This window comes from Patiria miniata, unplaced genomic scaffold, assembly GCF_015706575.1.
Source record: "Patiria miniata isolate m_02_andy unplaced genomic scaffold, ASM1570657v1 HiC_scaffold_7, whole genome shotgun sequence".
Taxonomy (NCBI): domain Eukaryota; kingdom Metazoa; phylum Echinodermata; class Asteroidea; order Valvatida; family Asterinidae; genus Patiria; species Patiria miniata.
The window spans coordinates 39,694,989-39,721,776 of record NW_024037074.1 but is presented as its reverse complement, the minus strand read 5'-3'; the positions used below and the strand labels follow the sequence as shown (position 1 = coordinate 39,721,776).

The following is a 26,788-nucleotide window of genomic DNA, read 5'->3' as shown; positions in this document are numbered from 1 at the left end:
AGTCTTCGTCGCGAACAGGAAATAGAACTGTCCGCACCCTGGCTGTTTGTACTTGTACTTGGCAGTTGAAAATAAATGGTCTTTCACATGAAATCGAAACAATAATAAGTGTGCGGGTCCTTTCGTCAAGTGAACAAAAGCCATAATTGGGACTGGTTTTGCCAATATATAAAATGGGTCCCGGAAATTCACGCTTCAATTACCGATAAAAATGACACCTTTTTTTTTACAGCATTGGACACGTCAATCATCATCCCGATGAAAAGAAAATTCATCCCATAATTACATATTTTTTTATGCTCCAGCAACAAATTAAAGTGAGCGCCAAAGACTTGGCAGCGACCTTTGTCAACAATTTTCTTTGTTGTTTTTCCAAACCAGTTAAAGCTGGTAACGTGACATTGGACTTGCGTTCAGGGTCAGCCCTACCAGAGTTGTAAATGGTTACAACACAGACTGTTTTTTAGGACCCCGTCTGCTTTGAAAAAAAAAACACCAGAAAACAGTCAGACATGCGCCCACAGCTAGGGTCAGCTGGGTGCAAGTTCGGCTGTTTATGTGATCTGGTACACGGTACCCTGTGAGGACATGTGCACAATAGGGAACAAAAGATTGTATACGTCTCCACAGAGCTATTTATATAGGTGAATACGTCTCCACGAGGTTCTCACGAAATAGATATCATGGAGTTTACTCAAACACTAGGAATTCCCTAAGGTGTGTTGATCAGCCGCAAATCGAAGTATTTTATGTAAGGGATATAAAGCCTGAATGTCGGCCCAGGAAGTTACTTCTGGTTAAAATAAGAGCATTTTGAAAGTACACTTTTAAACTCGAGAACTTTAGTACTCGAAAAAAAAAATGACTCCACAAGGATACACATTCCAAAATGCGTGTTTACATCCCACTAGTTCCTGGTGCAAGACTTTAAATTTATCCTGTGTGTCTCTGACTCACTGTCAACTGCAGCAAGGTAGTGCTTTTGTATAGGATTACCTCGGGCAGCAACAAATGGGTTAAGTCCGGCCCATCGTATACACCACATGCATGACAATATCATAGGAAAACTGGGAAGAGGTTTGGGAATGCGGAAATCAAACGATATTTTATGGAAGTTTCCAACTTTGATATACAGTACATGGAGTACGGCACGAACGGGCTACTGAGCTTACTTTAGGGACATAGCGCCATAATGCAAATAAAAGCCCCTTTGTTCTTATAAATAACACACATTTTTTTCTACTTTCTCTTGACTAGTCTTTATTGTTTATTCTGTCTTGCAGTTTGTGGCGGATGGTTATGCAGACCGTATGTGGAAGGAATTCGATCAAGAATTTGTGTGTAAAAAAGTTGAATAGTCCCAGGGGGTTTACCTCCAGTCAGTACAGAAAATAGTGCAGAATGGGGATGGTTCCTTTAATACTTTTTTTATTCAAAATGGAGTCCGGAATGGTATGCGGAAATAGTGTGAATTGAAATGCACCGGGCGAAGTATAGGCTATAGCTTCGAAATCCAGAGAAACGCACAAATAACAACCAACAAAATGGTCATCTACAAGGAAATTGGTGCTGTACATCCTACGTGTAAAGAACAAGTTTACACACAGGCTTACCTTAAGTGGCCTAATGACATTTTTTTGTAGTACAGACCTACTTTCGATTTAACAACTATCACCATTAATTCCCTGATGAATAAACTTGTTTAAGTCCTCCACATGCTTTGCCGATTTAAAATTTAAAATCTTAAGCCTCTTCGAATTTGGATTTGTATTACATGCAAACCGTATTCTAATGCTGAGTAATACTTACAATTCGTTATATTGTACCAATGTGTTATAACTATTATGCAACCTGCCGAAGCAGCGAATTTAGTCAATATAATTATGCATATCTGACCTCCCATAGCATAATGAGGAATAACCCCCACCTTTGACTTTTCACGATGTGTACATATCATGTTCAAGCACAAATCATTGGCTTCCAATGATACCAAATTTATTTCTGTAGCTTAATTTATTCCAAAGATATGACGCAGGAACTTCAACAGTGTCCTGCCAAGTTTCGCTAACCTCATTTCGAAAAAAAAAATGGCTTTGAAAAAAAGGACACACATTACACCACCAAAGGCAGTGAAAAACGTTCTTCACTTTTTCCACTTTTGTTGGTATTTTTCCCCAACAAAAATGAATAGTTTGAATCCTGAATACCTAGGCTACTCAAAAATACAAAACAATCAATATCGATTAATTTTTGACATGATTTTTCTAGTATATATCCGACTTCAGGCGTCGATTACTCAAAACAAGATTTTGGGGGACATTCCTCATTTTGCCTCAGTAGGTCACATATTTAAGTTTCTTCATGGGTTGAGGGATTCGTATCTGCTCAGCATTGGGTATGCCTCATGGCTTTCAAGTTGGGCATCCAGTGGTAAAAAAGAAGAAAATATCGCTAGAAATATCAATATACAGTGTTTTAATGTATGTAAACTGTAGCAATCATTAACAGGCTGCAGAATATCAATTATGCTAAATATTTGAGACTCGATATTTTTAATCGATACGCCATAAAATGCTGTATTTTGATCGTAAAATAACGAAGCGGTTTCCGATTACAATTATTTGCCATAGGAAATATACACGCGAATCAACCTCTTGTTTGCATCTTGACTCAGGTTGATTTCATCAGATTTCATGTCGAAATAAATTGTTCAAATGTTATACATTTGAGAATAATCAACTAATTATGAAAAAAGCTCTGCGTTTCATTACTATTTACCAAATTCCTTGCAGTATTATAATTTAAACACAGCTTAAAACATGCTAAGCAGTTTATGAAATATGCTAAACATTTTATGAAATGAGACACCAAAAGGTATTGATTATCAAACATAGAACATGACGTTTTAGGGCTTGGAGGGCGTCCATATCTGCTTTACGTTACCTGTTATAATGGTACCTCAACTATAACTTAGCAAATGTACGACACAAGAATGGTTCAACCTTGACGGTAAGGCTTTCTTTGAAATTGCAACAAAACCTTCCTATTGCGGTGTTGACACAGAGATCTCCATATCTGCAGTCTGCCCGGCTGACGGAGAAGTGTGAGCCGTCGCTGACACCAATTCTGACTCGTTGGACTTTTCAGGATGCAGCGTGGGCAGACGGCATTCCCGGCCGCAGCAGATGCGCTTCATGTAAGGGGCCAGGGCGGTGCGGACCTCCTCGCGTCGAGCGCAGAACATGATGAACACAACCACGCCCTACAATGGGAGCAAATAATTACGACTTCAAAGAGACTCCGTACGTTCACAAAATTGATGTTGGTACGTAGTTCCCGCCCCTACTTTACATGATTTTTTTTAAACAAGCCACAAAGCAAGGGTCTACACCTACAAAATGAAAAAAGCAAGAGAGAAATGGAGTGTTACGGACAGTTTGTATAGCTTTTTTTTTTCTTTTTTGCTCACTATAGCCGCCGACGGAGGGCTCCGAAGGTGCGTCGTTAACACTGCGCTGACCTAGTTCCTTTGTTACAAGTAGCGCGAAGTTGTGTCTGCCTGTGTTTTTCTATGCTGCGAATCAGCAGTTCATGTTCTGGTAGCGGTGCGGCAATTTCACCGCAGAGTTTTGCTGAATAAATTCGAGTGTCTCTGGAGTTATCCTGTGTGAGTGCCCCTTTTGCCTGCGTTTGGCGAAACTTGGAGGACAAGAACCCAATATAAATTCACGCTTCTATAGGAAATATAGTTCTTGGTATGGAACTACACAGTGCATGAGGCCGTTAAAACTATACCTCATTCGCCATAACCCTTAGCCCACAAGCGGTGTTAGGAAGAATGAAGATACGATACGCCATGGAGGAACGAGAGTCTACTTGATTACATCTAATGATTGTACATGTACCTGTAAAACAAACTCTTTGGGGCAACAGAGCTCAAGGGAAGCCACAAGACCCTGTCCCGGTAGTTAAACTCGACAGAGTCACGTCTCAAGAGAGTGATCTACAAAGTTGGTAAAAGTGTGGTAAGTGTGGTTGTACTGCCCTCAAATGAGGTGCCATGGAATGAAAAACCCACCTGCAAGGAGTTGGCCAGACAGAAGATGAGCTGAAATGCAAAAGCTGCCTCATTGATCGCCAGGAACCCAAAACACCAGGTCAAGCCCATGAGGGCGGAGATTCCCGCGGCATTCTGGAGGCGTTTGGAGATCTGCTGGGAGCGAGATGCCTCTTTGACCTTCAGGAGACTGCGCATGACCAAAACGAAGGTGATGATGTTGTGGAGGAGGATGAGACCAATTGGAGCAAGGAGGCCGAGGTACAGAACAAGACCGGGCTCAAGGAAGCAGCTGCAAACGAAGGAGTATTCATGATCATTTTGATGAATATTAGGCTAGGTATAGGTAATACCATTTTTAATACAGTGCTATATAACCTGCATAATGTTTCAAAGTCGCATTTGTATAAATCTTTGGACATTTTCGGGACTTTGTCTTTGTTTCCAGATTCGGCTTGTGTTAAGAAATTGAAGACCTCTGACTTGACTCTGGAGAATTCGGTTCATTATGGGTCCAAGGTCTGCCTGAGGAGTAAAAATCATATTCGTAAGAGAATAAAATTTAGAGTAGTTTAGATTGCAGAAGGTCCGTAAATTCCCAGCATACAGTGAAGTAAGCAGGAGTTTGGGACAAAGCCGACGTTTCGGGAACTTCTCTATAAGAATAATAATTAGGTAAAGAGAGGATAGTGAGTAATTGGATGAATCTACAAGCTAGCATGATCATTTACTTACTAATGTTCGTTGGCATAGTGATGTGATGCTGCAGCCAATGTGATTATCAACACAATCAATGGTGAACCTAAAAAGGGGGAGATTAAAATCGTATTCTTGATTCAACTTGATTCAAATCTTGATTGAACTGATGATAATGATTTTGCTTGGTTTCCATTTGAAAAAGAAAAACGTTTGACTTTAGACAGAAAACTTACCCCAAGCGATGAGGCAAGCTTTGAGCATGTATCGAGGCGCGTCTTCTGGGAACACCTTCACCGTACTGACGTACATGTTCCTGGCTTCAACGGCCATCCACATCATAGTGGACAGAGTCAAGTAGTGGAGTAAAGCAGCCACGAACACACAACCACCTCCGGAGCCCTTTTAAATTGAAGTAGATATAATCTTTATAATTTAAAATCAAGATGCTATTTACAAAGGACGTTACAATGAGTGCTTTTCAAGATATGGAAACTGACTTTACCGACCGGCCCTGGCCACTTTTGACTTCTTGGTGGCTCCACACATCTATCGCCCCTTAAATTAAACTGAAAAGTTTCCTGCGTTATGTAACATTGCTTACCTTAGCATTGTCGACGCCGGCAACAAAGACGATGTACAACATGAACAACGAGAAGCAGAAATTGATGAAGATCTGACGAGATTTGCCACTTCGCAGTTTCCTACGAAAGGGTAAAGATTTTGTTGTTGAAATTTTAACACGACAGCGACAAGACAACACATGGAACGTATGAGTAATAAGCTGTAGAGAAACATGGTTGGGTTTAATTTTTTTGATCGTTTCATTAAAATGATCTTACCTGATAGCTAAGTATATAATCAGCGTGATAGCCAGAGCTATGATTGAAAGTGCAGCGCCAACCTGGCTGATGACATCAAGCGCTCGCTTAGCAGGAGTTTCATCTTTATCATCAGGTGCTTGGCCCTTCACATCCTGAAATGAACGACAAACCAGTTACCAATCCAGACAATATTCCTGATATGGCATCTATGTATCCAACAAAATAAAATGATCTCCTAATTACAACTGTGGAGATACATTCAGCGAATGAAGATAAAGTGTCTTGTTGGCCTTGAACGTAGGCATTTCATAAATGTTATAACAGGGAAATCATGTAAATTCTATAGACCAATGTATTTTTCCCGATAAATGTCCTTCTTTTCCTGACTTAACCGACCTTCCCTTTTCGTATGGCTTAAAGTAGTGTCACTCTTTCTTTGAACTGAAAGAGGTGCTCTTTTGCTTTGTGATGTGCTCCATGGTCTAAGCTTGGTACAACTTGCGGGAGTTTATTCTGAGCCTGCAATTGTCGTATTCTTAAAGGGAACATGAAATAAAATTTTGATTGCATTTTTTTTGCTTAAATCAATAAAGGATGATGTTCTTAACAATCTTTTGTGTATGGCGGTGTTTATTTTCTAAGATAAATGGGGGAAAATAATTTGTGAACATGTTTGGTCAAACTACTCCGCCCCACAAAGGGAAGCTTCATTAACATAAAACTTCGCGAGGGGTATGACGCAAGCGAAGGCAGAGACTTGCCGCGCTGCGGGGGCACCGGCATTGCGGCGTGCATCATAATACATGTACATATACATTGCGGCACTGAAAGTTTTTCTGGTGTTTCGTTCGGAATCGAGGAGAAATAACACCCGATTTTCGGCCATGCCGACAAGGTGTGTGGCTGCTGGGTGTAGCAAAACTACCAAGGATGGAGTAAGCCTTCATTTGTTTCCAGTAAATCCGAAATATCGGAGCATTTGGAGAGCCAAAGTGAAGGTAAATACCAGAGCAAAGTGGTCCGGGCCCAGTGAGTTCGCGGCCCTCTGCGCTGCACTTTGAGCCGTCGTGCTTTGATGCTGGTCTGTACAGCAACTTGGGCATGCCCCTAAAAAAAACATCGAGTCAGTATCTGAATCATTAGAACTCTGATTCGAATCGGACGAATCTGTACCATTTTCATCGGATTCGCTAAGGAAAGAAGAGGACGGTCTTCGGAACTTTTACGGTCATGACGGTCGTCGTTGTGTTCATTCGACAACGGTGGCACCGTGGCACGTCCACGTGTACTGTACATATCCCATGTAGACACATTCGTACGTGTGCATATAATGCCACGTACGGGTACGCGGCGGCTGCACATACACACAGCACAGTAGCTTCGCTAATCCGTCTCGTACCCAGACGTCATTTACGGGCCCTGGATTTCTCTGCCTTTGTTTATGTCATGAACAGCGCCCTCATTTGGAGTTGCCGCGAAAATCAAAAAGGGGGGGGGGTTCAATTTTGGACGGCAAATTACCACACTAAACGTACACCAGAACCAGTTCTGCTTTTAATTCACATTTAATACACATAAATGAATGTATATATAAAATAAAATACGTTATGAAAATTTTGGACTGCATGTTTCCTTTAAATGGAAAAAGCTTTATGTAAGTAGTTTGAAATCACAATAAGATTGAACTATACATACCACTAGGATTGCAAAGTTGGTGGCATGAGAGCAATTACACACGATCGTCTTATTGGTCACTTCAGCAAGCGCGCATCCATCTGTTGTCCAATCGCCGACTCCATCTTCCAGCTCAAAGTCCCAGGACACGCATTGGACTTCGCTTGATTCCTCCTAATAAAGTTTCAAAATTGGAAGTTTGATAAAAGGTACACACAATTGAGTGAGGGTAAAATCTGAAATGATTAGCCTAATGGACATTATTCTACTCTGGATAAACAGGTATATTCTCATGATCACCTTGAATTCAATCACAACTGGTTCTGTGAGGTTGACAAGTTCAACATTCTCCACAGTCAGTGAGACGACAGATCCAGCGACCTTACGCGTCGAGTTACCCTCCCCTCGATGCTCCCTGATCGAAGCAGACTGGAACAACGTGTCATCAGCGTAGATCAGGAAACTGGCTTTCAGCTGAGCTACATTTTGAAGAAATAGTTTAAAGAGGTACGTTTTTCATATTTGGTTTGCACTTCCCCCGAAACTCTTATCAACAAACAACATTTCATAATGTCATCCCTGAAAGATGTTTAACTCCACTTCCAACAAGGAACAGCAGTGCGTCAATCTCTTGCTTGAGGACACACGTACGCACGATTTTAACCATTGTTTGCAAAGTAGACTTTAGCAAGCACCGCATAGCCCCACCCTCTTTTTTATCTTATCAAATATCGATTATTCACATAATCTTTGATCACACATGATGAACTTACCATTAGGGGACGGTAACAAATTGATGATGTTGCTAGGCAACCGAGCCGATGCCAAGACATCGAGATCCTCCGGTATTACACTGGAGTACAAAGTCTCGACCTCGGTACCGGCAAGGGTGCCCTCTTGCGGTGACCCTTGTCCAGGATACGTCACATTGGACTGTTTCACGGACATGAAGCTGAGTCCGTTCCTGGTCTGGTTTGGCTCAAGACTGACCGCCTCCACGTGAATGGAGTCCTGACGTATACTGACCTTACCCTCTTGCTGAAGTGTCAGGGAGATTTGAGTCTCTACGGACTGAATGATGGCTGAGGAGGTACCAGCCTCGATCTGAGTGGGCTCGGAGTCAGGAGTTTCAGGCCCAACACTCATAATGACATTGCTGACAGTCTCCAGCACTAGTTCTGTCACCTTCAAGAAATCATGATTAAAAGTAACTTCAGTTACATAACCATATCGCTGTTTCACATCGCTTTTTTTTTAACCATGTAAAAAGTCCCCTCTCCGGAATGGTAATTCAACATACCTCTTTGTCCCCCGATCCTGCTTTTGCGATGTTCTTCAAAATGCTGGCAACCACCGCAACATCTTCTGCCTCCTTAGATGACTCTGACGTCTGATTGGCCAGAAACTCGGCCACTTCGACTGCATTGCCTCTGCTTACCTCAACCTGTCAACAAATATGGTTCATGGTCACATCTGCATATCTAAGCTTTTTAAAACACCGCATCTGCCACCAGTTTTTCACAATTTACTCAAGTAAACACATGCAGTGTGATTCATAAACTAGGACCTTTCTGTAAGAGCCACCATATTAGAATGCCTTTTTGAAAATTGAGCCATCATCTAATTTGGATTACCTAACGTCCTGAGATAAAACAAATTACCTTGACGACGTTTTTGAGAGACACTTCCTTCTTGTCCCCGCAGCCACGAGTCTCCTGCTTCTCCCATCGGAAGTAGAGAGGCGCCTCCAACTTTAAACAGTTTCGGACGGCTTCGGGTTCACCGGCTTCATTTAGGGTGATCAAAAAGCAATAATTCAGATGAGCAAAACCATTTTATCAGAAGAAACTGAGTTGTGCGAATACATGCGATATAAGTGAGACTTGCGGCCAAGAAACAGCAAACGAAAAAAAAGGAAAAATCGAGGCGGAGAGACTGTCGCGAATATTACAAGAAAGATTGGATACAACAGGCAGAGCAAGGAACATTTTGGACTATGGTGAATGTTTCAAAGACTGTGACGGATTCTAAAGTCAAACCATTTTCAGTTGTCAGTGGACATCGTTGGACAGACTTGGCAGTGGATCCAGCTACTGCTACAGGCCATCTCAGACCGTCATTGGTTGTGTTGGTTGGGCACTGACCTGTTGTGAAAGCACGACAAAGCGTTTCCTAATCTCTCACTCAGTTATTTTGAATTGTTTTGATAGGGGTTCAAACAAACTCTTTGAACTATATCTTTGCCAATTAAGTCTTAAAATACTCGGAATATCTCACCTTGTACCACAACAGAGAATGAACATTCGAAGTGCAGGTTGTATGCCGCAAACCATTGCTGATAGTCTACTCGGTGAGTTCCTATCAACAATTCATCACCAGAATTGTTGCTTGAGGTAACGTTTGTTGGTCCGTTCCATCCAGTTAGATCCGGTTCCAACCAGTTCACACTTGTACTGTTAAGACCCGGACTTGCTAATGCCGAAACATTTGCTGGACAAACGATTTCCACAACTGAGAAAGAAGACCAAAAAATTATAACTAACTGCAGAGCTATCCTGTTTGTGAAATTGAGGAAGAAATCTTAATTCTTATTGAGGAACACATCACAAACAATGCACGTAGATAGACGGTTAGAATCTTAGAGGGCACAAGTTTCTACTCATGCCTATGAAAGTGAACAAAAACAGGTAATTGGAGTCAATGAAATCTGTACAGCAAACCAAATCAAAATATTTAATATTAAAGTTTGAATTGACACTAACCTGTAACCGTCACAGTAAACGTGCAAACATTCTCATTCCCAGACGCATCTTCAGCTTGGTACGTGATTGTGGAATCTCCAACTAAAAAGGTTCCGTTGCCAGCTTGGTCGCAGTCACCGGCTGTGGCTCCTGAGCAACTGAACGTCACCTCCACTTCACGACCAGAGTTGTCAGAGGCCGTTGGAGGAATCCACCTGTGATGTACCTGATTGGACGATGAGCTGACTGGGATGATGACGTCAGCTGGACAGTCGTCAAGTTTAGGAGGCTCATTATCTAAAAGGGAACAACATTAACTCCAATTACAGGCCGGTGTGTCCTATTACGGTTTGGTATGTTATGTTCAGTTTAAACCTTTTATAAAAGAGGGGGGTATGCATCACACTGAAATAGTGGAAAGCTACAAAACAAATTGGTAACCGAAACAGCATATTTTACCTTCGACAATGACGAGAAAATCGCATTCGATCTCCGTTCCCCCTACCCGGTAGAAAACAGGAGTTGATCCGATACTGAAGGACTCTCCAGGGTGGTGCTCGGACAGCAAGCGGATTGTTGTCCCTACATCATCACGGGAGTATATATCACCACTACCACTTGCATCGTCATCATCGACGTCATCATCATCAGAGCCAATCAAGTGGTCCCCTAGTGACACGTGATCAAGATGAACACGTATCGCACTGGTGCTCTGCCCCTGAGGTGAGCCGGTGAAAATCACTTTGGGCTGAGCCCATGAAACAGAGGTGGCGTTACTTCCGGGATCAGTGGCAGCTGTGATATTGGCTGGACAGCGGAGTTTAAGCCCTTGAAAGTGAGAACGATGACACCCCATGTTTAATAATGTGCATCTCTTATGAAGTATCTTATGAAGTCATACAAAACCCAGTAAATTTATGAAACAGAAACAGAAATGTAGGTGTTTTTGTCTTGGAGATATAAGTACAGACCTGTTACTGCCACCGTGAATTTACAAGACGCAACGTTCCCGTCTTGGTCTGCGACTGTGTAGGTTACCATGGTAACATTACCGACGGGGAACATGTCACCAGGGTGATGGCTAGGGTTCCATAGCAACGGCGAGTTTGGATCTGATGCTGTCACGTTAGGCCACGCCACGGGGACTGATTCTATGTTGAGGTCCACTAGACGATAAATGTCGCCCGGGCAACCGGTGGTGAAAGTAGGTGGAGTCAGATCTGTGACGCAAAGAGATTAGTTAGGAGAGAATGAAAGTGGACACGTGACCGTATGACACAACTGTACTTAATTGATCGTCGACGAAAACGTGACGTGGTTTCTAGAAAAATGTATCAAACACGATTAAGTTTGGTACACGTACGCATCGCATGCAGACGATACGAAGAGGACTAGTATAGGCTTATAAACGATTAAAAACCGCTGGATTAATCGATGTCCTGCAATGCAACATTTTGGGGTATGGTTTCGCAGAAAAGTGTTCGGGTGTTAACATTTGAAATGACCGCCTACCTATGACAGTGATTTGCATGCTGCAGTTTGCAACGTTGTTGATGGCATCTTTGGCAGTGTACTGCAATGTGTGTACAGACTGCGCAACGCTCAAACTGATGCTGTCATTTACAAGATGCATGGAACCATCTACATCAATGGTGACTTCCAACCATCCGCTGTTGTCGTATGCAGAGACAGGATGAGGAAGGATGACCGTAGCAAAGTTCTGGTTTGTATCCGCCTCGGTGGTTTGATCGGATGGACAGGTAATGACGGGCGGCTTATTTTCTGTAAGGAAATACTATTAATCTTCATACACATTTACATTAGTAGTTAACTCGCCATACCTGTTAGGAGTACTACTACTCGATGATCCAAAATAGCTCATTTGGACCCAGACCATTTTTGCATGGCTATTGAGGATATTGACTACGTATTCAAGGCTTAAATGAGAGGGCCGGCTGTCCCTAAGCCCCTACTTGCATCACCCAACGCTATACGGCTTGAGATCCTTCCAGAAAGTAACATGATATGCATAGCCGTGCTGGACCCAAAAGTGTCAGTTTAGGGTATTATTTGTACTCGGTGACACAGTCAGTGAGTTTGTCAGAGGACAGGGGCCGGCATATCGGATCTAGCAAAAAAAATAATTTTGGCTCTCCTCCATCTTTCTTCTACCCCCTGTACTGTGTTGTCAATATTGATACAGAAAGTGTGAGCATTGGGATTTGCATTTTTCAGGATTAAGAGACATTTTATTGAAGTTGAACCAAGAGGAGACTTTAATAAGCTCAGAGTTGAGAGTTTGAGTGAGGGACTGAAAAGAAGAATCTGCATAAATAATGATGGTATCCTCGGCAAAAGAGAAAGAATAACAAAGAGGAAGAATTTTGTAGATCATTAATGTATACCAAGAAAAGAAGAGGATCAAGTATGGAGCCTTGGGGAACACCATGAGTGACAACTCCCCGGGCTGAGGGGAGGTTATTGGCAACAGTAGGCCTATATTGTTGCATATCAGCCAGGTAATTTAACACAGTTTATCGGGCAGAGAACTAGATATGCAGTCGGTAAGGTGAATGAGAGCCATGTGGGTGGAACAGCCTGGACGGAAACCGAATTGTTGGTTAGAGAGAATAATAAAGTTGGATTTTTAAGTCTATTATACACAATCCTTTCAAGTATATTAGAGAATATAGGCAGAACAGACATAGGACAGTAATTGCAGACATCACGAGGGTCGCCACTTTTAAAGACAGGAGGGAACTTAGCAACTTTCAGACTCAAGGGAACGATACCGCAAGAAAGAGATAAATTGAAAATATGAGCTAGAGGAACAGAGATGAGAGAAATGGCAGATTTTATCAACCGATGAGCGAAGATCGTCAAAACCAGGACTAGTACCACTGTTCAAATTTTAACCAATATCGGTTATCTCAGAACAACTGGTAGGTAACAGAAAAAGAGAAGAAGGACTAGTGTATGAATATAATCACTTATTTGAAGAGGTCTAACACGTCTCTTTAATAAAAAGACTCTACCCTTTTGGATAATGCCGGTGCATAAACAGAGTTAACGTGAGGGCTTCCCTTTTCATTTCTAAGGTTCTCATGGAAGTCAACTTTGATACCATAATATGACGATAAATCGCAATGGCTACTCAATTTTTGGAGTATGGTTTCGAAAAACAACCTGAAAAAACCCCAATGTTTTCGATGTTTAAAGTTTGCGGGTGTAAACACTGAAAATAACTGCTTACCTATGACAGTGATTTGCGTGCGGCACGTTGCATTGTTGTTGCTAGCATCTTCGGCAATGTACTGCAATGTGTGCACAGACTGCGCAAGACTGAAACTGAGTATATCATTGACACGGCGCGTAGATCCATCCACGTCAATGGTGATTTCGAACTTCCCGCTGTTGTCAGACGCGGAGGCTGCATCGGGTAAACTGAGTGTAGCGAAGTTCTGGTTTGTATCTGTCTCGATGGTCCGATCGGCCGGGCAGGTGATGACAGGGATCTCCGTGTCTGTACAGAAACATTACGACAATTCCCACATAATATGTTAGGCATATGTCTTATTTCAGTTTAGGTCACGCCTCTAAAATAAGAAGACTTTTGCCTTTTGTATGTAGGCCTATATAAGCCCATATCCATGCGGCGAAGCCGGGGGGGGGGCTGGCGGCGCATGAGAGTTTGAGTGAGAGACTGAAAATAAGAATCTGCATAAATAATGATGGTATCATCGGCAAATAAGAGAAAGGATAACAAAGAGGAAGAATTTTGTAGATCATTAATGTAACCAAGAAAAGAAGATCAAGTATGGAGCCGTGGGGAACACCATGAGTGACAACTCCCCGGGCTGAGGGAAGGTTATTGGCAACAGTAGGCCTACGTTGTTGCATATCAGCCAGATAATTAAACAGATTGGTTGAAATAACCAATATTGGTAGATATGACTGTCCAAACAATCCGGTTGGTTGGACACATATCTCCCAATAAGTTGGTTGTTTTAATCAATACATTGGTTATTTCAATCAATCTTCAACCAAGCTGTTTTAGAGTGTCGTGAACCATTTAAAGGCGCATCCTCTGACACCATAAAAGGAAAGTTTGGAGACGAGGATGTCATGATATATGGTATTAAAAGCCTTTGATAAGTCAATGAAAACACCGGGAGTACACAGTTTATCGGGCAGAGAACTAGATATGCGGTCGGTAAGGTGAATGAGAGCCATGTATGTGGAACAGCCTGGACGTAAACCAAATTGTTGGTTAGACAGAATAATAAAGTTGGATTTATTTTAAATAGTCTATTATACACAATCCTTTCAAGTATTTTAGCGAATATAGGCAGAACAGACATAGGACAGTCATTGCAGATATCACGAGGGTCGCCACTTTTAAAGACAGGAGTGACCTTTACCCCTTTCAGACTCAAGGAACGATACCGCCAAAAAAGAGATAAATTAAAAATATGAGCTAGAAGAGCAGAGATGAGAGAAATGGCAGATTTTAACAACCGATGAGCGAAGATCATCAAAACAAGGACTGGTACCACTGTTCAGATTTTAACCAATCTCGGTTATCTCAGAACAACTGGTGGGTAACAAAAAAAGAGAAGAAGGATTAGTGTATGAACAATCACTTATTTGAAGAGGTCTAACACGTCTCTATAATAAAAAGACTCTACGCTTTTGGATAATGCCGGATAATTTTTTATTTTAATTTTGTGGAAATTTGGGGGGGGGGATTTTTTTTTTTTTTTTGAATTTTTTTTTTTTTATTTTTTTGGGGGGGGGATTTTTTTTTTTTGACACTTCACGAAACGAAGGTTTGGTACGCGGGCATTGCCGTACTTCATGTCCATAATGTCAAGTACGATTTCAGGCCATAGCGGAAGTGCCGTTTCTTGGTCCATGGTTTCATAAAGGCCGCGCGTTTTTTTTGTGGAATGTTTTTTTTTTGGAATTTTTTTTTTGTAAGGTTTTTTGGGGGGGGAATTTGGGGGGGGAATGTTTTTTTTTTAAATTTTTTTTTTTTTTACCTACCTGTCGTCAAACCAAAAAAAAATTAAAAATTTCCAAAAGTTACTAAAATAGACTGCGCGGCCTTTATGAAACCATGGATCAAGAAATAGCCTTGACCAAGGCTATCAGTTTGTTCCCATACGAGCTTGTTCCCGCTACCGCACACCGCGCGCGCCGCGACACAATCACTAGTTGTACTATACCGCGCGCGCGGTGTGCGGTAGCGGGAACAAGCTCGTATGGGAACAAGCTGATAGCCTTGGTCAAGGCTAACCAAGAAACGGCACTTCCGCTATATGACCTGAAATCGTTCTTGTACTACGGAAGCGTAGAAGGGCCAAAAGAAATTAAGAAAAAATTAGCTCCTATCTCGCCGCGGCGAATTACTATCTCGCCGCGGCGAGTTACTATCTCGCCGCGGCGAGTTACTATGTCGCCGCGGCGAGTTACTATTTTGTATCGGTGAGCGTCGGGCTCAACAATGGCGATCCCTCCGGGTCCTATGGAACACCAAAGAGGCATCGGCGTAGCCAGGGTTTTTATCCTAGGGGTCTAGTGTCCCACATACCACTCGGCCGGGCCACTATAGATGCACTACATTAATCCGTGTTCCACTCGCGCTCGCGGGATAACTAACTACCACTATTCAATTTCCAAGGGACCGTAATAAACAGCCACTCGCGAAAAAAAAATCTCAGAAAATCGCTGGAAAAAATTGACTTGGGCCTATATTCTTCCAGGTAGTCATGGTAACTCATATTGAGGTGTTTTTCTACGGATGCCAAATTTTCAGTGGGGGGGGGGGCGACTGGGCGTGCGAACTTTTTATGGGGCGGGGCGTGATAGGCTTTTGAAATCGGTGTTGAAATATCGCAATCGGTCATGGATTTTCGCGATTGGTGATGAACTTTGCAATCGTTGATGAACTTTCACGATGCAGAAACGTCAATACTGGTCACCGATTAAGCTGACCTAAAAGACGCACGTGGGGAAAATCGTTCTAAAGGTTCCCCAATCTTTTTTTCTAGGAATCCTCACAAGTTGTTATTTCACGAGTAGTTGAACACCAATAATATTCCGAATTTAAGCTTAATATGTTGCAGACGCTTGTGTTACATCTCCTATCACCGAGGTCAAGCTCGGATTTTGCCGAGCAAAAAAAAACATGGTCAGTGGCCGGTTTTGCCGCAACGTTGACGTATATTTGACATGCGCGTTATTAGCATATTAATTAGCGTGACTCTGCGTGACTTCGCGTGGGCCTCTGTATAGACCAATGTAAGCCAACCAAAAAGTTAATATTGCATTGGTAGAGAACTCGTGAAGGAGGGAGTCGTAAACTTTGTAACTGCATTCCATATGGATAGAACCTTATTAATATTCGTGACGCTTAAAATATTGAAAAATGACGAACTCAAAGCCTATTTTTCTATTGTAATGAAAAAAACTGAATAGTAGGATCATGATAGGGAAAGAAACTCCAAAAGTGTTTCTGAGATGCGGCCTTCAAAAGGGGAGAAATTGATGTTAACAGATTTTAGCCCGCGAGGCGGAACATTACAGTAATTACTTTTCTGCCCTCTGAGAGATGCAATTATAATGTTGAATAGTTGGCTGGGTCATCCTCATCCCGTACGCTAATGGACCTGGCATTGCAAGTGGATAAATCACCTGTTGCCGCCCACTGAACTTCGTTTTCTTTCTTAATTTATTCTTAACAAACAAGAAAGGACAACTTTATTATTACATAAATTATTTCAATTATCGGACGTACTAGAAGAGTTATTATAGAATACAGCCCTGTATGGGTGATTAGGGTGTTAGTTTTGCCAATGTTGATCAAAGATCGCAAAAATCATCACCACTCGCAAAAATCCATCACCGATTGTGACAGTCAATAATCGATTGCAAAACCACTGCCTATCGATAAAGTGCATCGCCGATTCGTTGATCACATTAAATGCCTCTTTGGCGTTCCATATCACCCAGGAGTATCGCTATTCGTCGTGCCTGTAATGTTCCGCCTTGCGATTGTTACGACCGATTTTGAATGAAACAAGCTCAAATTACCGTTACACAGACATTTTGATGTTCGTGGGCTAAAATCTGTTAACATCAATTTCTCCCGTTTTGAAGGCCGTATCTCAGAGGCACTTTTGGAGTTTCTTTCCCTATCATGATCCTACTATTCAGTATTTTTCATTACAATAGAAAAATAGGCTTTGAGTTCGTCATTTTTCAATATTTTTAAGCGTCACGAATATTAATAAGGTTCTATCCATATGGAATGCAGTTACAAAGTTTACGACTCCCTCCTTCACGAGTTTTCTACCAATCAGTCTATACAGAGGCCCACGCGAAGTCACGCAGAGTCACGCTAATTAATATGCTAATAACGCGCATGTCATATATACGTCAACGTTGCGGCAAAACCGGCCACTGACCATGCTTTCTTTGCTCGGCAAAATCCGAGCTTGACCTCGGTGATAGGAGATGTAACACAAGCGTCTGCAACATATTAAGCTTAAATTCGGAATATTATTGGTGTTCAACTACTCGTAAAATAACAACTTGTGAGGATTCCTAGAAAAAAAGATTGGGGAATTACCTTTAGAACGATTTTCCCCACGTGCGCCTTTTAGGTCAGCCGAATCGGTGACCAGTATTGACGTTTCTGCATCGTCAACGATTGCAAAGTTCATCACCAATCGCGAAAATCCATGACCGATTGCGATATTTCAACACCGATTTCAAAAGCCTATCACGCCCCGCCCCATAAAAAGTTCGCACGCCCAGTCGCCCCCCCCCCCTGAAAATTTGGCATCCGTAGAAAAACACCTCAATATGAGTTACCATGACTACCTGGAAGAATATAGGCCTAAGTCAATTTTTCCGGCGATTTTCTACGATTTTTTTTCGCGAGTGGCTGTTTATTACGGTCCCTTGGAAATTGAATAGTGGTACCAAATTATAGGTTTTGCCCTTCACCGACGTTTAAACACTGTATACTCAGTGTGTTACCTCCCGAGTGAAAGATGGAAAAATCACTCGGGTGGGACTCGAACCCACGACCTCCTGCTTTCTAGTGCAGATGTCTTACCACTCGACCACCGAGCTAACGGGATCGGTCTGCTGGTTCGAATCTGATGTACATAGCAGCGGGTAGATAGTTAGCTTGGTGGTCGGTTAGCTCGGTGGTCAAGTGGTAAGACATCTGCACTAGAAAGCAGGAGGTCGTGGGTTCGAGTCCCACCCAAGTGATTTTCCATCTTTCACTCGGGAGGTAACACACTGAGTATACAGTGTTTAAACGTCGGTGAAGGGCAAAACCTATAATTTAATTTATATCACCCCGACGCAAAATTCCATCTTATAATATGAATAGTGGTAGTTAGTTATCCCGCCAGCGCGAGTGGAACACGGATTAATGTAGTGCATCTATAGTGGCCCGGCCGAGTGGTATGTGGGACACTAGACTAGGGCGGGTATTGGGCGGATATCCGGTGAAGGAACCCTGTCTCACGGCCTTTCAGCTCGGATGAAATTTTGGGGCGCCCCTCAATTGTAACCTCAAGCCCCCCCCCCCCCCTCCAAGTCCCCTAGGATAAAAACCCTGGCTACGCCGATGCCTCTTTGGCGTTCCATAGGACCCGGAGGGATCGCCATTGTTGTGCCCGACGCTCACCGATACAAAATAGTAATTCGCCTCGGCGAGATAGGAGCTAACTTTTTCTTCATTTCTTTTGGCCCTTCTACGCTTCCGTAACTTTGATACCATAAAGTGACGATAAATCGCAATGGCTGCTCAATTTTTGGAGTATGGTTTCGAAAAACAACCTGAAAAAAACAATGTTTTCGATGTTTAAAGTTTGCGGGTGTAAAAACTGAAAATAACTGCTTACCTATGACAGTGATTTGCGAGCGGCACGTTGCATTGTTGTTGCTAGCATCTTCGGCAGTGTACTGCAATGTGTGCACAGGCTGCGCAAGACTGAAACTGAGTATATCATTTACACGGCGCGTAGATCCATCCACGTCAATGGTGATTTCGAACTTCCCGCTGTTGTCAGACGCGGAGGCTGCATCGGGTAAACTGAGTGTAGCGAAGTTCTGGTTTGTATCTGTCTCGATGGTCCGATCGGCCGGGCAGGTGATGACAGGGATCTCCGTGTCTGTACAGAAACATTACGACAATTCCCACATAATATGTTAAAAATATGTCTTATTTCAGTTTAGGTCACGCCTCTAAAATAAGAAGACTTTTACCTTTTGTATTTAGGCCTATAAGCCCATATCCATGCGGCGAAGCCGGGGGGGGGGGGGCTGGCGGCGCATGAGAGTTTGAGTTAGAGACTGAAAATAAGAATCTGCATAAATAATGATGGTATCATCGGCAAATAAGAGAAAGGATAACAAAGAGGAAGAATTTTGTAGATCATTAATGTAAACCAAGAAGAAGAGGATCAAGTATGGAGCCGTGGGGAACACCATGAGTGACAACTCTCCGGGCTGAGGGGAGGTTATTGGCAACAGTAGGCCTATATTGTTGCATATCAGCCAGGTAATTCAACACAGTTTATCGGGCAGAGAACTAGATATGCAGTCGGTAAGGTGAATGAGAGCCATGTATGTGGAACAGCCTGGACGGAAACCGAATTGATGGTTAAAGAGAATAATAAAGTTGGATTTTTTTAGTCTATTATACACAATTCTTTCAAGTATTTTAGAGAATATAGGCAGAACAGACATAGGACAGTCATTGCAGATATCATGAGGGTCGCCACTCTTAAAGACAGTAGTGACCTTAGCAACTTTCAGACTCAAGGGAACGATACCGCAAGAAAGAGAGAAATTGAAAATATGAGCTAGAGGAGCAGAGATGAGAGAAATGGCAGATTTTAACAACCGATGAGCGAAGGTCGTCAAAACCAGGACTGGTACCACGTTCAGATTTTAACCAATCTCGGTTATCTCAGAACAACTGGTAGGTAACAGAAAAAGAAAAGAAGGATTAGTGTATGAACAATCACTTATTTGAAGAGGTCTAACACGTCTCTTTAATAAAAAGACTCTACCCTTTTGGATAATGCCGGTACATAAAAATAGTTAACGTGAGGGCTTCTCTTTTCATTTCTAAGGTTCTCATGGAAGTCAACTTTGATACCATAATGTGACGATAAATCGCAATGGCTACTCAATTTTTGGAGTATGGTTTCGAAAAACAACCTGAAAAAAACCCAATGTTTTCGATGTTTAAAGTTTGCGGGTGTAAAAACTGAAAATAACTGCTTACCTATGACAGTGATTTGCGTGCGGCACGTTGCATCGTTGTTGCTAGCATCTTCGGCAGTGTACTGCAATGTGTGCACAGACTGCGCAAGACTGAAACTGAGTATATCATTTACACGGCGCGTAGATCCATCCACGTCAATGGTGATTTCGAACTTCCCGCTGTTGTCAGACGCGGAGGCTGCATTGGGTAAACTGAGTGTAGCGAAGTTCTGGTTTGTATCTGTCTCGATGGTCCGATCGGCCGGGCAGGTGATGACAGGGATCTCCGTGTCTGTACAGAAACATTACGACAATTCCCACATAATATGTTAAAAATATGTCTTATTTCAGTTTAGGTCACGCCTCTAAAAATAATAAGAAGACTTTTGCCTTTTGTATGTAGGCCTATAAGCCCATATCCATGCGGCGAAGCCGGGGGGGGGGGGGGGCTGGCGGCGCATGAGAGTTTGAGTGAGAGACTGAAAATAAAAATCTGCATAAATAATGATGGTATCATCGGCAAATAAGAGAAAGGATAACAAAGAGGAAGAATTTTGTAGATCATTAATGTAAACCAAGAAAAGAAGAGGATCAAGTATGGAGCCGTGGGGAACACCATGAGTGACAACTCCCCGGGCTGAGGGAAGGTTATTGGCAACAGTAGGCCTATATTGTTGCATATCAGCCAGGTAATTCAACACAGTTTATCGGGCAGAGAACTAGATATGCAGTCGGTAAGGTGAATGAGAGCCATGTATGTGGAACAGCCTGGACGGAAACCGAATTGATGGTTAAAGAGAATAATAAAGTTGGATTTTTTTAGTCTATTATACACAATTCTTTCAAGTATTTTAGAGAATATAGGCAGAACAGACATAGGACAGTCATTGCAGATATCATGAGGGTCGCCACTCTTAAAGACAGTAGTGACCTTAGCAACTTTCAGACTCAAGGGAACGATACCGCAAGAAAGAGAGAAATTGAAAATATGAGCTAGAGGAGCAGAGATGAGAGAAATGGCAGATTTTAACAACCGATGAGCGAAGATCGTCGAAACCAGGACTGGTACCACGTTCAGATTTTAACCAATCTCGGTTATCTCAGAACAACTGGTAGGTAACAGAAAAAGAAAAGAAGGATTATTGTATGAACAATCACTTATTTGAAGAGGTCTAACACGTCTCTTTAATAAAAAGACTCTACCCTTTTGGATAATGCCGGTACATAAAAATAGTTAACGTGAGGGCTTCTCTTTTCATTTCTAAGGTTCTCATGGAAGTCAACTTTGATACCATAATGTGACGATAAATCGCAATGGCTACTCAATTTTTGGAGTATGGTTTCGAAAAACAACCTGAAAAAAACCCAATGTTTTCGATGTTTAAAGTTTGCGGGTGTAAAAACTGAAAATAACTGCTTACCTATGACAGTGATTTGCGTGCGGCACGTTGCATCGTTGTTGCTAGCATCTTCGGCAGTGTACTGCAATGTGTGCACAGACTGCGCAAGACTGAAACTGAGTATATCATTTACACGGCGCGTAGATCCATCCACGTCAATGGTGATTTCGAACTTCCCGCTGTTGTCAGACGCGGAGGCTGCATCGGGTAAACTGAGTGTAGCGAAGTTCTGGTTTGTATCTGTCTCGATGGTCCGATCGGCCGGGCAGGTGATGACAGGGATCTCCGTGTCTGTACAGAAACATTACGACAATTCCCACATAATATGTTAAAAATATGTCTTATTTCAGTTTAGGTCACGCCTCTAAAAATAATAAGAAGACTTTTGCCTTTTGTATGTAGGCCTATAAGCCCATATCCATGCGGCGAAGCGGGGGGGGGGGGCTGGCGGCGCATGAGAGTTTGAGTGAGAGACTGAAAATAAGAATCTGCATAAATAATGATGGTATCATCGGCAAATAAGAGAAAGGATAACAAAGAGGAAGAATTTTGTAGATCATTAATGTAACCAAGAAAAGAAGATCAAGTATGGAGCCGTGGGGAACACCATGAGTGACAACTCCCCGGGCTGAGGGGAGGTTATTGGCAACAGTAGGCCTATGTTGTTGCATATCAGCCAGGTAATTAAACAGATTGGTTGAAATAACCAATATTGGTAGATATGTGTCCAAACAATCCCGTTGGTTGGACACATATCTTCCAATAAGTTGGTTGTTTTAATCAATACATTGGTTATTTCAATCAATCTTCAACCAAGCTGTTTTATAGTGTCGTGAACCATTTAAAGGCGCATCCTTTGACACCATAAAAGGAAAGTTTGGAGACGAGGATGTCATGATATATGGTATTAATAAATACCTTGGAGAGTTGATGGTTTCTGATTGGTCGAGACTCGATCACGTGGCCGTGCATTAACGGTGATAATGACCGGCTTCAAAGAACAAGCGAAAAAAATGGCCCCTGAACCAGCATTGATCCAGCCCCATGGAAGGCAATGATTGGCCAAATTTACAACAGTCATACGGCAGCTTGTAACAATACAGCACTGCACATGCGCTCAACCACCTTCGCGTGAGACTGACGCGCGCGTACGCAACAAAGGAAAGTTTGGAGACGAGGATGTCATGATATATGGTATTAATAAATACCTTGGAGAGTTGATGGTTTCTGATTGGTCGAGACTCGATCACGTGGCCGTGTATTAACGGTGATAATGACCGGCTTCAAAGAACAAGCGAAAAAAATGGCCCCTGAACCAGCATTGATCCAGCCCCATGGAAGGCAATGATTGGCCAAATTTACAACAGTCATACGGCAGCTTGTAACAATACAGCACTGCACATGCGCTCAACCACCTTCGCGTGAGACTGACGCGCGCGTACGCAACACAGTTGCTAAGGGAGCGCGCGCGCGTAAGGAAGTTTTAAAACGACTGGACATCGTACATACAGCAGTGCAGTATACTGAGGATGTTTACGACGAAAGCGTAGATCTACGATTTATTTTCTTTAAACACTTCGCCCAACGACATATTTACCTTTCCTAAAACAAGCATCTTTGTAATTCTGGACACAAGGAGTGTGTAAACGAAATTTCAGCTTCCTCCATCAGGTAAAAATATGAAAACATTGTTGTAATTTGTTTCGCTACGCCTACGGCAGCAGAAGTCCAAGCCCTGGACGTCGTACGCGTACGCAATGAAGACGTTGTCCAGCAATGTCCAGCACAGCCTGGGCCCGACTGTGGTGTATATAACAACGCTTATCGAAGAGACAGGGTACCACGCATAAGTTAAAATATGGCCCATGAACATGAACACCAATAAATCTGGAAATATAACCGAAAGAAAGTCACAAAATTGGAGCATTTTGACTGTTTATTTCGTTAAAAAGGTATTTATTAATGGGAATAACAGTGTGACTGTGAGGATCCAGTCTTCACTGCGTGATAATGACCGGGTTTGGGAGTGACCGCTGTTAATGGACCGAGACGAATTTTCCTCGCACTGTTATTCCCTTATTAAAAGCCTTGATAAGTCAATGAAAACACCGGGAGTACACAGTTTATCGGGCAGAGAACTAGATATGCAGTCGGTAAGGTGAATGAGAGCCATGTATGTGGAACAGCCTGGACGGAAACCTAATTGTTGGTTAGAGAGAATAATAAAGTTGGACTTTTTTTAAATAGTCTATTATACACAATCCTTTCAAGTATTTTAGAGAATATAGGCAGAACAGACATAGGACAGTAATTGCAGATATCATGAGGGTCGCCACGTTTAAAGACAGGAGTGACCTTTACAACTTTCAGACTCAAGGGAACGATACCGCAAGAAAGAGATAAATTGAAAATATGAGCTAGAGAAGCAGAGATGAGAGAAATGGCAGATTTTAACAACCGATGAGCGAAGATCGTCAAAACCAGGACTGGTACCACTGTTCAGATTTTACCCAAACTCGGTTATCTCAGAACATCTGGTAGGTAACAGAAAAAGAGAAGAAGGACTAGTGTATGAATATAATCACTTATTTGAAGAGGTCTAACACGTCTCTTTAATAAAAAAAGACTCTACCCTTTTGGATAATGCCGGTACATAAAAATAGTTAACGTGAGGGCTTCTCTTTTCATTTCTAAGGTTCTCATGGAAGTCAACTTTGATATCATAATGTGACGATAAATCGCAATGGCTACTCAATTTTTGGAGTATGGTTTCGAAAAACAACCTGAAAAAACCCAATGTTTTCGATGTTTAAAGTTTGCGGGTGTAAAAACTGAAAATAACTGCTTACCTATGACAGTGATTTGCGTGCGGCACGTTGCATCGTTGTTGCTAGCATCTTCGGCAGTGTACTGCAATGTGTGCACAGACTGCGCAAGACTGAAACTGAGTATATCATTTACACGGCGCGTAGATCCATCCACGTCAATGGTGATTTCGAACTTCCCGCTGTTGTCAGACGCGGAGGCTGCATCGGGTAAGCTGAGTGTAGCGAAGTTCCGGTTTGTATCTGTCTCGATGGTCCGATCGGCCGGGCAGGTGATGACAGGGATCTCCGTGTCTGTACAGAAACATTACGACAATTCCCAATTAATATGTTAGGCATTTGTCTTATTTTATTTGGAACAAACTACCCCTCGCCATTCGCAACATCTCATCGCTTTCTGAATTTAAAGTTGCCGTAAAAACCTATTTGTTTCAGACCACTCAGAATATTCTTGTTTAGTTAAATTTAATTGTTTTGTTATTTCTGATTTGATATAATTTTTGTTTTCGCCATGAGCGTCATTTATGGCGGATAATGGCGCGGTATAAATTTCCGTTATTATTATTATTATTATTATTATTATTATTTCAGCTTAGGTCACGCCTCTAAAATAAGACTTTTACGTTTTGTATGTAGGCCTATAAGCCCATATCCTTGCGGCAAAGCCGGGGGGGGGGCTGGCGGCGCATGCCCCCTCCCCTGATATTATCGCCCCCTATTCCTATAGTCCAAACAGAAATTGGCCACCACCATCCAACCCCCGCCCCCCATTCCTCCCTCTCCACTCCCCCTCCCCCGTGTACATCCCTGGCTACGCAGCTGGTACATAAAAAGATTTTAAGCCAATTTTAATAAACAATATAAATAGGCTCATTTAATAGTCCCCAGGGTTGTCGTTCTGCTTTCGAAAATGTTACTTGAAAACGATCATGACGTTTAACTCTTGCTCTGCCTTAATTGGTGGCACGTTTTTTTTTCTGGCCAAATCACGTTCAGATTGGGTTGGCGTTCCCAATATGCATGGGAGTGGGTTTTTTAGTGGTTATATTTTTTACATGTGTATTCCTACCTTCGAGACACGTTATACCTATTGGGCTGTTCCAATGAATACACCGAACATTCCCCCATCCACTGTGACCACATTGATCAATACTTGCTTCGCTACCAGTACAAGCTACATTGTTTAGAATCATCGGAGTTGGTGTTACACCAAAGTGCAGATGCCATATAGGTGAAGGAATCATGAAGCCAAGCTGGCGACAAATCACGTTGGCGTCATTTTGGTCCCAATTGTCGAAACATATCGAACCCCACTGGCCTTGGTAGAACACCTCCACTTGTCCCTCATACGGTACACTACCGTCTATAAGGCGCACTGGTACTGAAACAGACATAATTTGTAATCAGTGTATATTGAACTCGGATAGAAGTCTTTAATTCTTTGTCCGTCTGTTGGACATTCCGCATGTCTGATATCTGTTTGTCCGTTTGTTTCTTTGTTCATTTCGCAATAATCATGGCTGCACCCTTATCAACATTTTAAAATTTTAACTTATTGCTTCTTTGTTAAGTAAATATAAGAACTCGTTAAAAAGGACACAAACTGATTTTAGAAAGCACTTTCAAAGTGGACGTGAAAGTAATTCAACCACAAACCCGCAGTATTAAGTGTTGCTTTGAAGTAGCGGCTGCGTACTTTTAAAAACGTGGTGGTGATGGGAGAGTAACATCAAGTGTACTAAGCCGGAAAGTGTTTACAAAAACCTTACATTTTTAGACTGGAAACAAAATGTCGATGCGATATGAGATACGACTACAGTGATAAGCACAATAACGATCCACTTTTGGTACCAAGATCCCGGCAATATGCATCACTTTCGTTCGCCAAAACGTGCCGTACAACTGCAGAGTAAATGCACCAGAGTCTTGTAAAACAACATGAATTTGATTAGTTTTAATTCTTTCTTCTTGCAGAAAATAATGAACTACTATCTTCAGTCTTTTGGAAAATGATGATAACATGTATTTCGCTTACCTAAAGCTGCCACTCGGAACTTGCATCTGAAGGCTAGAAAAGCGAGGATGGCAAACGTCACAGAGAAGGATTTCCCTGACCGTATGTTGAACATGGCGTCCCTGACAAGTAGCTGATGTACTTATTTATTTACCAATATCTCACAGACTCATTTTCCTTGTGTCTTTTTCACTGAAAACATGTACCAACATTGCTCTTTGCAAGATGGAAAATGAGGAAGCAATTTTAAGTACAGCTTTT

At 42.2% G+C, this 26,788-nt stretch overlaps 1 protein-coding gene across 1 annotated transcript; it reads right to left on the bottom strand.

Annotated features, from left to right (window-relative positions):
• Nucleotides 1–1,343: 1,343 nt before the first annotated feature.
• LOC119718789 (adhesion G-protein coupled receptor G6-like) lies at nucleotides 1,344–13,517 on the bottom strand. Its single transcript, XM_038188211.1, has 18 exons — nucleotides 13,246–13,517; nucleotides 11,505–11,774; nucleotides 10,964–11,212; nucleotides 10,452–10,820; nucleotides 10,014–10,289; nucleotides 9,529–9,762; nucleotides 9,291–9,395; nucleotides 8,913–9,037; nucleotides 8,552–8,695; nucleotides 8,025–8,436; nucleotides 7,552–7,730; nucleotides 7,273–7,425; nucleotides 5,596–5,729; nucleotides 5,358–5,457; nucleotides 4,990–5,155; nucleotides 4,793–4,859; nucleotides 4,079–4,349; nucleotides 1,344–3,262 (listed from the first exon to the last, which is right to left on the bottom strand). The coding sequence occupies exons 2-18, from the start codon at nucleotides 11,623–11,625 to the stop codon at nucleotides 3,044–3,046; spliced, it is 3,324 nt and encodes a 1,107-aa protein (XP_038044139.1). The 5' UTR covers nucleotides 11,626–11,774; nucleotides 13,246–13,517; the 3' UTR covers nucleotides 1,344–3,043.
• Nucleotides 13,518–26,788: the final 13,271 nt, after the last annotated feature.